Raw genomic sequence first — 12,622 nt, forward strand, 5'->3', positions numbered from 1 at the left:
TTCAATCTCTGAGCTGATCCAGATGGATCTTGTAGTGAGGGTAATTCCTCTGATGTCAATGTAGTTGACTGACTTGTGAACTTAATTCTGTCTGGTTTTGGTATTTTAAAGGTTAACTATGTTCTGATTTTAAGACTTTTATCAACTCAGTCATGTTTTGAAACACCTTCAGTTTTTATAAAACTTAACCAAGTTTTAACCAGGTGCTTTAATTGTTGATAAGTTGTCTTTAATGTTAACATTTTTGAGAGTATTTTGTTTGGCATTAATTTTATAATGCCCTCCATCTGTTTGCTCACTTGTTTTAAGAACCTTTCAATGACAGTTAAACCCACTGTCATGTTTATTTTGGTACCCCCTCCTTCACATTTTAACACCTCATGTCAGGATGTAACATAAATGGGGTCTTGTCCGGGATTTGAACCCGGGACCTCTCACTATAAATCTGTATAAAATAGTTCAGGCTGTAAATGACTAACAATATATTCAGTTTTATCCACTATAATGGTAAAGAAACGGCAGTTAGTTTTCCATCTCACACCTAAACTAAACTGATGATGGGTCGCTCAAAAACCACCATAATATAATTTATTTAATGCAAACCTTTAATATGAGGTTGTTTACATTTGACAGCTGTATGTTTTATTGTTAAAATCTGTTCAGAAATGTGCATAATAGCTTAGAAAGCCTCCTTAAGGCAAGTTTATAAAAGTGAAGAAGATGAATTGGGCTAAAAATGTTCAAGAAGAAAGATATGATATAAAAAAGGGAGAAAAACAAAATTTAGATTTTTGCGTGATGGTTGTTTTTTCTCTGGTATCTGCCAATAAATCTATTGTTAGAGCTGAACTTTCTTTACAAAACCAGATGTTCAAATGGTTTATCATTTATTTGTTATATATGAGTGGGTAAAATATAAACCAAAGTTTCCTATTTTTACTGAAATAATGTGTACATAGTTTTTTTTCTCCTATGAAGACAACAGTTGATCCTTTTTCTTGCATTGATTTGTCTTTAGTTTGTTACAAAATTTCCCAAAATTGGTGCCAGAGAAAGTCCTTTTTGTCAAAATGTTTACTATTTTTCATCTGTGTATTCATCATTAAATATTTGAAAAAATATTTGCAATAAATTGCTACATAGTCTGGTGCTTTCAATATTAAGAAATACACACAAATGTTTAAATAAATAAAATAATAAATTTGGAAATTAGTTACTGAACTAATATTAGATGATGGAGATAAATGTCCAGCAGTTTTTGAAAATGATATTTAAGCAGTTTTTAATGATCTCATCAATTGAATTAAAATATTTCCCTGCCTATGACACTTTCTCATCAGCGTGCCTGAATCGTCAGGTCTGAACATCTGTTTGGTTGTTTGCGCTCAGGCGTGAAGCAGCCAAATCATTCTGACACAAATTCAGTGAGATCTGCTGTTCTAGTTTCAGAATGTTCTCCTGATGCTCTGTAACAGCGTTCTGCATGCTGGATACCTAACTAGCTGTATAATGTGTTAACTAGTTGCTAACGTGTCAGCACACACACGTGTATGTATTAGTTAATAATTTGTGACTAACATGGTTTAAGCATCTGGAACCTACTGCAGCCTCATTGCTATTCAAGCCACATGCAATCTCAGACAACTGCTTCTTCTTTCTGCTGTAACTGTTGTGCCTGTGGGCATGGCGATGAGTTATTTAGCTTCGTCCCTGTGTGTGTGTGTGTGTGTGTGTGTGTGTGTGTGTGTGTGTGTGTGTGTGTGTGCTCTCAGAATGTGTGTGATGAGTCTGTAAAACTAACTGAGAAGCAAATCTGACCAGGATGTAAGAACCATTCCTAATCTGGTGTTTCACAGATAAATGTGATTGAACGTATTATTGTTATTAATATTATAACAGTGGGCAGCTGTGTTGTAAAGGCAGTAAAAATCCTGTCTGGCACACAGTTGGAGGGGGTTTCTTGCCTTGGTCACATGGTGTACTTGAGGAGCAGAGATTGGTCCTGAACATTATGCAAGACATCATCTTCCTCACCTTCTTCTTTACATGCATTTTAATCCCAGAACGACCAGTTATGCTTCATGTAGCCCATCGCTTCTCCATCGTTCAGCTTTAAGTGTTGAGAGATTACTATTCCTGGGATCGGAGCAGCAAACAGTCTGGAATGATCCATCCCACCTGCTGTACGTGGCTCCTTGAATATCACTGCAATAATATACTGAAACATATAGAGTCGTTTATTATTATTATTATTATTATTATTATTATTATTATTATTATTATTATTTGTTCTATTAATGCGTTTTAGTCTAGTGCTTTAAACTGCATTATGTATTTTAATCTTTTGTTTGGTATATGAACAGAACCGGCAGTGTTTTCATGGTTTTACTATTTTAAGTGAATGAAGTAATCACAGAAAAAAAGACAACTTTTGTTAATGTCCATATTGCGCCCGTTTAATTGCGGTTAAATCTACTCGTACCTTCTAGCTGCGAGGATGCCACTGGACAGATGGAGGACTGTGACGGTGCGCGGATGGGGGATCCCCTTTGAACAAATCCTCTTTTATTTTTCAGGCTTATTTTATCCGTAAAGATCCCTGAACATCGAGCTCCTTGTTCGTTATTGATGCCCGGTCTTTTACGTGCTTCCTGGTTTTATATTTATGTTATTTGCTTTAATCGAGTGTGAAATCGTTAACGTGCCCCGGCTCTGGAGAAAACGAGTGGGTGGATGTGAGGGGACGCAGTCATCATTTAAAAAAAACAACCTCAGTACTGCGCATGCGCGTGGTTTGGAAGAGGAAACGCCATATTCCCTTAGCTTTCTTGCAGCCTAGCGGCGTAAAGAGAAGCAGTAAATTAATGGTTCTTAACCGGTTAAATGTGTAATTTGTACCGATTTTCGTAACCCCGAATAGCGTAGCGAACCTCGAACGGTCCAGGGAAAGACGCGGAATCACGACGGGTTCGCTAAAGAGAAGTACTTGTTGGGGAGGGGGCTACCAGAGAGAAGTTGAATGGATCCGAGGGTAGCTTGGATTCAGCCCGAACAGAAAGGACCTGCAAACGCCTTATGGATGCACGTCTGGGAGACCTCTCAGGGAATACGGGCGCTCTCTGCTCAACAACAGCTCCACAATCAAAACCACAACCGGTGCGTCGGTAGCTACGCTGCGCTGGATGTTTTAAAAAATGTGGCGAGCGCAGTTGCATCGAGCTTTTGCAGCAGCAACGGTAGCGTTACAGGCAGCCTGAGTAAGGGCAGTGGCCATCACAGCAGCATCACGATCGGTGCTCCACACAGCGGTGGTAGTACAAGTGGAAAGGGTTTAAACTCTTTAACGACAGCAAACATCGCGGATCCAGGTGAGCCGAAAATCCTGCTCCCCACAACGGGCTCCTGCTCTTCCTCGTCTTCCCAGGAATCCGGGACAGATAGTCCTAGCTGCTCACTAGAAAGGACTATGGGTGGAAATGTGACGGGAAACTTTAACAAAAACGTCGGAAACGTGCTCTTGGGCTTGAGGGACAGCGTGGACAGTAACGTAAACCTTCACCATCAGCAGCAACCTAACCCAGATGAGCATCCAGCTTTAAATTTGGAGCAAACACACCATCATCCGGTACCCCCCTCTGTACCTGTTAACCAGACACACGATCACCATCCGGGCCGGAGGAAAAGTGACAATAAGGCCAGCACCTATGGAATCAATTATTTACTTTCGAACTGCACTAACGATAACTGCGGGAACACTTGGACACCTTGGAAGACGAGGAAATACAATACTGGCTTGTTCGGGTGAGTTAAACTACTACGATTTTTGTCAGGCTCTTACAGATTTAATGATAATAATGTTGAATGAAAGTAGAATTTGGAACGTGAGAACACACACGTGAATGATGGTTTGTATTATTTCATTTTACGTGTTCTGGTCGATGTCGTTTGGGTGTTAGAACAGGACCGGTGTTGTACCTAAAACGGTACCCCTGTTGTGGGCAGCACATTTCAAATCATTCAGTAAAAGGGGGAAAAAACCGTGACAAACCATGTTCTGTTTTTTTAAGTGTGTTTATTTTAATTTCCCAACTGTGGTAAACGGACACGTTGGGAACATTTAATGGCAAATTGGGCATTCAGCAAACGCACTTTTTTCCTATTTTTGATCAGGAAACAGATGGCCGTACTAAGGACCCCGAAACGCTTTAAACAACAGTAATACATTGTTATTACCTTACAGTGCGCAGTAACCCCTAAATGACGTATATACCGGTAATCCTGACTTTAACTAGTTTTATTTATAATATGATCATTTTTAAAACATAGAAACACGTTTCCATTTCGGGGATACCTTTTTCTGTACAACACCGGAAGTGCTGCGATGTTCATAACTACATTTTAGAGGAAAAGGGAGGAAAAAACAAAATAAAAACATATAAACAATGATTTCTGAGTCCGTAATTAATGTCAGTACTAGTAGCAATTAAAACTGTCTAGTAAAAAACACTTTTAAAATTTATGTAAAGGTAAATGTGAGCGCACCTAAAATAAATGCAGGAAAAAAATCTCATTCTTTGTAAAATATATAAATATGTTTAAGGAGCGGTATTCTTATAAAGAAATGCTCCACAAAATGAGGTATTGATCAGCAGCTGAGTAAAATAAACTAGTTTTTTACATATTGCCAGTAGGTAATGTGTTACAAGTGGAGATTACATCAAATTCAAGTTTGTGCACAGGGTTAGGTGAAGTTTTGTCATATGGCGTGTTTTGGTTGGAAAGCAGCTGCATGCAAATTATGCTTCTTGTTGCATATGGTTTGAATCCACAGTTGTGTCGTGAACCAGGCGAGAGCACCAGGCACACAGGTTACATTTTAGGAAGATGGCTGATTCCTAAACAAGTTCCTTGCTGGGCCTCTTTGCTGCAGACATCTATTGGGCCATTCCCATCTGTACTGGGTCGGCCCGGGCCGGGTAGCCCCAGTCGGCCCCAGCCTGGCCCGGTTGATTCCACTCATCCTTGTCTTAAGCCCATGTGGGCTGATTCTACCCACCAATCAGAGGCTTGCTCTAATGGAAGGTGTGAATTTGCTGTCAGCAGTGGGTGTGTTGGCCCTGGTTGGCCTGAAGCAGACCCCCTCGAGAAGAGGGCTCAGAATGAGCCTTGGTTGGCCCGGAAAAATACCAGGCCACCCAGATATGTAAACAACCTACGCTACCCGGCCCGGGCCGACCCGGTACAGATGGGAATGGCCCATATGTCTTCACTTAGACACTTGTAAAGTGTATTGTGGCAGGTGCTGGTCCAGTCCTAAGAACTCTGGTTTGTTCTTCTCATCATTGGCTGTGGTGTTGAAAGCCTTACACAGATTTTAATAACGAGAAAATTCATGTAGGAGTAAATTAGGATTGTCACGATACTAAAATTTCAAACTCGATTCGATACTTGAAAAAATACTCGATACTCGATTTCGATGCTATTTAAAAACACCAATTTATCGAACAAGTTTATTCAAAAAATAACATTCCTCAATTTATATTGCAAAAATTAAATGTTAAGAATTAAGTGTATTAAGTGCTTAAACCTTTCAAGTATCAGCATTTTTTAAAATGTGCATACAAAAACTGGTGAAAGTTAACACTTTAAGTCATGAATTGTCTCACTATATATACACTATTTGCAGAGTGATGTTTTGCTGCTTAAACTCTGTTTAAGGTGCATTTTTGTCATAAGATGTAATGCCATATGTTTTGTTCTGTACTTTTGAACAACTCTGTTGGTCAATAAAGGGAGAAAATGAATTTCTCCACAGTAGGACAAAGGTACATCTACCGGTAATCTTAATAAAAACAGATTGGCGCACGCCAGTGACGTCATTAAAAGCGCCGGTTAGATTAGCCGCGGCTAGTCTGTTTACGCCTAGAAATCCCAGACTCGCTCCAAACGAACAGGGGAATCATGTTAATGATTCCTAACAAAACCTTTCGACATTGAGATGTTTTGGTGCAGATAATGTCTTATTTCGAGGCTGCACCATGGGTGCCCGTCCGCACCCGTTATATGGATATACGCAGACGGTGATTCGCCGATGGATCTAAATACCCCGGGGGATCCACGTAGCACCAAAGTTGTCAGCGTGAGTAAACAAACGTACTGCATGCTAGAAATTAAGTCCGGGTTGCAATAAACTGGAGTTTCCTTTAAGCACATAAGCGTGAATATACAACTACGTGTCGGACTTGGTATGCTAATTAAGTTGGGCTGTGAAGCGGCTCGCAAATTCGCTGTTTATGTTTTTGTTTATTTATTTGGCAGACAAAACTTGGATCGGAGACAACTCGCGTGGGAATTTGTAATGTAGCCATGCGGCGTCTTCTTCTGTTTGTCTGGGAGGCGGAGGCTGCTTTAGGCATCTGGCTGTCGTGCGTGTCGGTGTACTCGAAGAAGGCTGTGTATAATAGTCCATAATATCGATACCACAGGGATGGAATATCTCATTTAGATACCACTTTTAGTATCGATTTATATCTGGGTATCGATTTTTTTGACAACACTAGAGTAAATCGTCATCCTAAATGCCATGAGCTCAGTGTTTTCAGCAGTTGCCTTCAGTTCTTTACACTGATATAATAGTAATATTATTGAAAGGTGTATCAAAGAGGCCATCTGCTTTGTAGTTACTGAAACACTCGCTGCTCACAGTTGTAATGATGCCACAGAAAGGATTGTTGGCAAACAATTTTTGGCAGAGTCCAAACTGCAGAAGGCACAAACCCACCAACCGCCAAAATAGGTTGTAGCCTGTCAGAAAGTCACTGATGGAATTAGGGGTGAGTGATTTGACCCAAACATAATATGAGATTTCTGAGATTTCAGATAGTAATGATGCAGTGTTTCCCCTAGGAATTTTTCCAGCTGTGGTGGTGGTGGGTGGGGGGTGGGAATTACGACACGTCTCACCTTTACGTTAATATTGTTTTATTTGATGCACTCCACTTTGCACCAATCCAGCAACTGTTGCATTTTAATAACTAGTATTAAAGGTGAATACACCAATATTTGTACAAAAGAAAGTTTTTGTTTTAAACTCTCAGTGACACACTTTGGGGGGGGGGGGGGGGGGGGGGCAATTTAATTTTTCTTGGCGTCTGGAAAACCATCTCCTTCCGCCCCCCTTTATTTGACTTTCTGCCCCCTTTATTTTGGTCCAGGATCATTACTGGGCTGGCCCTATTAAACACCTTCTACACCCCTGCTTAGACTTAATGAAGTATTTTTAAGCCAGTATAAAAATGACTGAAACACAAATTTACATATTTGGCATTATTGACCAATATCTTTGATTTAATTTATTTGTTAAGAACATCAAGAAGCATTACAATGAACATTATAATAAAGTAATTTTTCTAGTGCAGAGAGGAGCCAACCCATAGAAGCACTGATTTGATCTCATTTCAGAGAAAAATAGAACAGGTCAGATGCACCTAATAAATAAAATTATTAACATAAACTCAGGAGTCTGTTTCTTTGCTTCATTGTTCTGGTGCTGAAAACATCACTAATGCGGATCAAAGGAGATACACAGGTGAATGCACCTCTTATTTATTATTTGGAAATGAGTGGGTGTGGTTTACATCAATACATTATTTTAAATCTGAAATTGATATGGATTGATCAGAAGTTGCTATGTGTGTTTATTTGAAAACTATTTACAGAGCAGCCTCAGAATTGAGATAAAATATGTTTGATGACAATAGTAAAGGAACTATTACAGAACAAGTTTTTCAGTAAAACCAGAACATTAATCCATGCTTTCGTTCTTTTTTAAACACAGAAACAGTTTTGTTTACCTGTTTGTAGCTACGGTTTCGCCGACAACTGCCGGCTTCTTCAGGCTGACGCTGATGGTGGCGCGTCACTTCCTTCTCCGTTTATCTGCGGGCAGCAGAGGACGTTGTCGCCCTCTACTGCCCGCTCTCCCCTCTCCGACGATGCAGTCCCATGCGTGGTCCAGCGTGTAAACTCCGTCGTCCCTGTTCATGGTCCCACATCCACGTCTCCTTATCTCGATTGCTTCCTTGATCCATCTTTTGTATTTTTGTTGTTCAGTGGTTATGATCCGTGTGCTGTCCCAGTCCATTATATGGTTTTCTCTTAAGCAATGTTCTGTTACGAGAGCGGGCAGTAGAGGGCGACAACGTCCTCTGCTGCCCGCAGATAAACGGAGAAGGAAGTGACGCGCCACCATCAGCGTCAGCCTGAAGAAGCCGGCAGTTGTCGGCGAAACCGTAGCTACAAACAGGTAAACAAAACTGTTTCTGTGTTTAAAAAAGAACGAAAGCATGGATTTACAAAGACACAGCAAGAACACACCTAAGATGTTCAACCAGAACATTAATATTTAAGTGCATGGATTAATACATCTGAACTCATGCAGTAGGAACTAGGAAATATAAAATACTTGAACCAGACAAAACTTTTTAATTTTTTTTATTTTAATTTGATTAAACAGATTTTTTCCTAACGTTGTTGGCATTTTTCCCACACACAGTTAAACAAAACAATGTTGATTGAGGTGTGTGAGAGAGAGAGAGAGAGAGAGAGAGAGAGAGAGAGAGAGAGAGAGAGAGAGAGAGAGAGAGAGAGAGAGAGAGAGAGAGAGAGAGAGAGAGAGAGAGAGAGAGAGAGAGAGAGAGAGAGAGAGAGAGAGAGAGAGAGAGAGAGAGAGAGAGAGAGAGAGAGAGAGAGAGAGAGAGAGAGAGAGAGAGAGAGAGAGAGAGAGTTAAAATAATAGTAAAAAAAAGACCCGACCGGAGCGCAGGCAGTGACCGACGCATGCACAAGTCGTTTTCAGCTCTGTCTTGTCAAATGCACCACGTACGCTATGATAAAAGTAACTTTAAATATTCAACCGAAAAAGAGGCAAGCTGAAGAAAACCTAGGGAGTACCGAAGAAACGTGAGCAATAGTGACGCAAGCACAGAGAGATCCGTGTCTGTGTGTGTGCACGCGCGCGTGCGTGCGTGGATGGGCCGGACAGACTGAGCTCCCGGCTGCAGTTTTGTAGGGAGGGGCGGGCACTCTATGTGACTGGCCAATCACAGAGCATGAAGACAGTCAGTTATCCAATGAGGATTTTCCTTCAGCATGATTACAGATATTTACGAATTTTGCTCATTTCATGCTCGTATTCGTCAAAAATGCTTTATGCGTACCGGATACTCGTCTGAAATGAGTATCCGGCTCATCCCTGGCTGTAACCACCCTGCCCTGCCTCCTCCTCCTCCTTGCTGCCTGCCGGCTGTGATCACAAGCAACAACGGAGTAGTTCCCACTGCTTCTTCGGGAAACGGCGCAAAAAAAAAAATCAATAAAATTTGGGATCTTGTAGTGGCGCTGGGATTTCAGCCATGGCGGGCGCCTGTGTAAGGGAAACACTGTGATAAATCTGATGATGTAACAAAGTCCCTAAGAACATGTGTTGTTATTCATTCATTAAATCTGTTTTATTTCTTCACAAATTCTCCTTTTTCTGTATTTATTTTGTTAATTCTATATATCCGTTCAAAGATGGTCTGGTGGGTTATCGTAGGCCACGGCTATACTAGAGTAAATTGTGGGTCAGACTCAGAACTTTTATAACTTAAGTAAAAAGTCATAATATATGCCCAATTTGTTGTTCTGAGCTTTCAATTAACTGTCGTAGCTCATAGTCATTATGAAGCTCTTGTCAGTAGTGATGTCATAGACTTGGACACTGTCAGAACGCAAAGGCAGAAAGACGTCAATCGGTAGTAGTGAAGTAGAACCAAATCCTTATAAAGATGAGCTGAGACATGCTATGGACATGGTTATTTATGTAAATCATACCTGATGGCTCTTACACCAGAGTCAATCACATAGCTGACTTCATCACATCTGGTTCTAGTTGTGTCAAGGACTAATGTTTGACAACTTGTTATGACATCAGTACGCATGACAAACACGCTGATATTTAACATCAGAAAGCATCGTCCAAACAAATGTACCCGTTTGTCCAGTCCAGAGATCTCCCTATTCTCTGTTTGGTCCAGACACCAGTTTAGTGACACTAACTCCTTCTCTCCAGACTCCATGAAGAGGTGGTGGACTTCTACAACTTTATGTCGCCGCGGCCCGAGGAGGCAGCAATGAGACAGGAGGTGGTGACGCGAATAAAGAGGATAATTGAGGAGCTGTGGCCCAATGCTGAAGTAAGTCACTCACACACACACACACACACACACACACACACACACACACACACACACACACACACACACACACACACACACACACACACACACACACACACACACACACACACTTTTGTGGTTTAAATCAACACCACTTCATGTTTCATTCATTTTCAGCAACTACCTGAATGCTGGGTGGAACCCAGCATTCCACCAGCTCCCCCCATCAGTGAGGAGGCCTCTCAGTGCTCCGAGTCTTTCACCTCCTTCTCCCCAATCACACTAAATGACTTAACCTCAATAATCAGTCAGATGAAACTCTCATCATGCTCATCAGATGTGTTACCTCCCTCTGTTTTAGTCGGGTCCCTTGCCTCTATCAGTCCATCTCTGTTGACTATAATCAACAGCTCACTGAGCCAAGGCTGTGTTCCATCTTACTTTAAAAATGCAGTAGTGACTCCTCTCTTAAAGAAACCCAACCTTGACGCCAGCTCCACCAGTAACTTTAGGCCCATTTCTAAGCTACCTTTCATCAGCAAAGTACTTGAGAAGGTTGTTGAAACCCAACTCAGATCCTGGTTTTCTAAGTCAAAGATCTCTGACCCCTTCCAATCTGGCTTTCTGAAGCAGCACTCAACCGAGACTGCTCTAGTAAGGGTGCATAATGACCTCCTGATGGCTGCTGATGCAGGGAAATGCTCTGTCATGGTCCTGCTAGACCTCAGTGCAGCTTTTGACACTGTAGACCACAACGTTCTACTAAACAGGTTAAAAGCTCTGGCTGGTATCTCAGGTTCTGCTCTAGACTGGCTCTCTTCCTATCTCACTAACAGAACATTCACAGTGAAGTCAGAAACCTTCTCTTCAGATACTGCCTCTCTAACATGCGGGGTCCCACAAGATTCAGTTCTAGGGCCTCTACTATTCACGTTCTATATTCTTCCCCTAGCTGGCATCATTCAGTCTTTCCCAGACATCTCCTACCACATCTACGCTGATGATATTCAGCTCTATATGTCCTTCATGCCACACCAGTTGGACAGGCTGGCCACACTTGTACTCTGCCTGACCCAGATCAGTAACTGGCTGTCCAGCAACTTTCTTGTTCTAAATGCCAACAAGACAGAGACCCTGATCTCTGCACCCCCGAAACTTCAGCCAAAAATCGAGCAGGATATTGCCTCCTTTTGCCCATCAGCCAAGGCAAACATTAGAAACCTGGGAGTTATTTTTGATCCAGCATTAAGTTTAGACTCACACGTCAAAACCATCTCCCGGTCTTGTTTCTTTCAACTGAGAAACATTTCAAAAGTCCGTAAACTGGTTTCTACTGCAGATCTGGAAAAAATCATCCATGCCTTTGTGTCATCACGCTTAGACTACTGTAACGCTCTTTTTACTGGTCTCAGCAAAACCTCCCTCTCACGCCTTCAAGCCATCCAAAATGCAGCAGCCAGACTCCTAACCAAATCCAGCAGACGAGCTCACATCACTCCAGTTTTACAGTCCCTCCACTGGCTCCCGGTAGAATATAGAATACAGTTTAAAGTTTTAGTCCTGACCTATAGAGCTCTTAACAACCAGGCTCCAAGCTACCTAGCTGAGCTTTTATCCCCACACACCACCTCTCGGAACCTTAGATCCACATCTCAAAACCTCCTGGCGGTTCCTCGAACCAGACTAAAAACCAAAGGGGACAGGGCCTTTCAGACTAGTGCCCCCAGACTTTAGAACAGTCTGCCTTCAAAACTCCGTCTCTCCAAAACTGTAGAGGTCTTCAAAAAACATTTAAAAACTCACCTTTTCATCCAGGCGTTCCCCCGCTAAATATTCCGAAAGATGGCTTTGTCGTTGTTCATACCTCGACTTTGTTTTTACTCCTGATTTTGTTTACTATTTTGTCACTGCTATTGTTTTTTATGATCCGTTTTTATCGGTTTGAGGTATTTGCTCTGATTTTACTCATGTTGTACAGCGCTGTGTGATTCATATCTGCGAACGGCGCTTTATAAATAAACTTTTACTTACTTACTTGCTTACTTACTAACCCACCAGGTGCGCTGCATTATGGCAGCAGCTTGTCTTAGCAGCAAATAGGAGCTGTTGTAGTCTATTGCTTGGTTTTGTCTTTAAATATAAAACTACACATGACTATATTTGGAAATGAGGGTGGGGCTTAAGTAAAAAAAACTGAGTAGAGGGCTTTCTTTTGAAGTTTTCTATGAAATTCTACTGATATTGGCAAGACCACTGACCACATTGGGGTGATAAGTTGGTCAAAAACAGCAACGATGCTGCTTTAAAAATCGTGTTTTTGATTGAATCCCCATCACTTGTAAACAAGTGGAAATGTGAATTGTGTTGCGTGTACTTCCTGTGCACCTCTGCTGCTATTCCTGTAG

The 12,622-nt window shown here is 41.5% G+C and overlaps 1 protein-coding gene across 1 annotated transcript in view; it reads left to right on the forward strand.

Moving 5' to 3' along the window:
• Nucleotides 1-2,801: 2,801 nt before the first annotated feature.
• The window catches only part of tent4a (terminal nucleotidyltransferase 4A), a 28,569-nt gene continuing 18,748 nt past the window's right edge, over nt 2,802-12,622 (forward strand). The window contains exons 1-2 of the mRNA XM_070556206.1: nt 2,802-3,801; nt 10,112-10,235. Coding sequence (XP_070412307.1) covers nt 3,020-3,801; nt 10,112-10,235 — 906 coding nt within the window. The 5' untranslated portion in view covers nt 2,802-3,019. The remainder of the gene's footprint in view (nt 3,802-10,111; nt 10,236-12,622) is intronic.

Source organism: Nothobranchius furzeri, chromosome 11 (assembly GCF_043380555.1).
Source record: "Nothobranchius furzeri strain GRZ-AD chromosome 11, NfurGRZ-RIMD1, whole genome shotgun sequence".
Taxonomy (NCBI): Eukaryota; Metazoa; Chordata; class Actinopteri; order Cyprinodontiformes; family Nothobranchiidae; genus Nothobranchius; species Nothobranchius furzeri.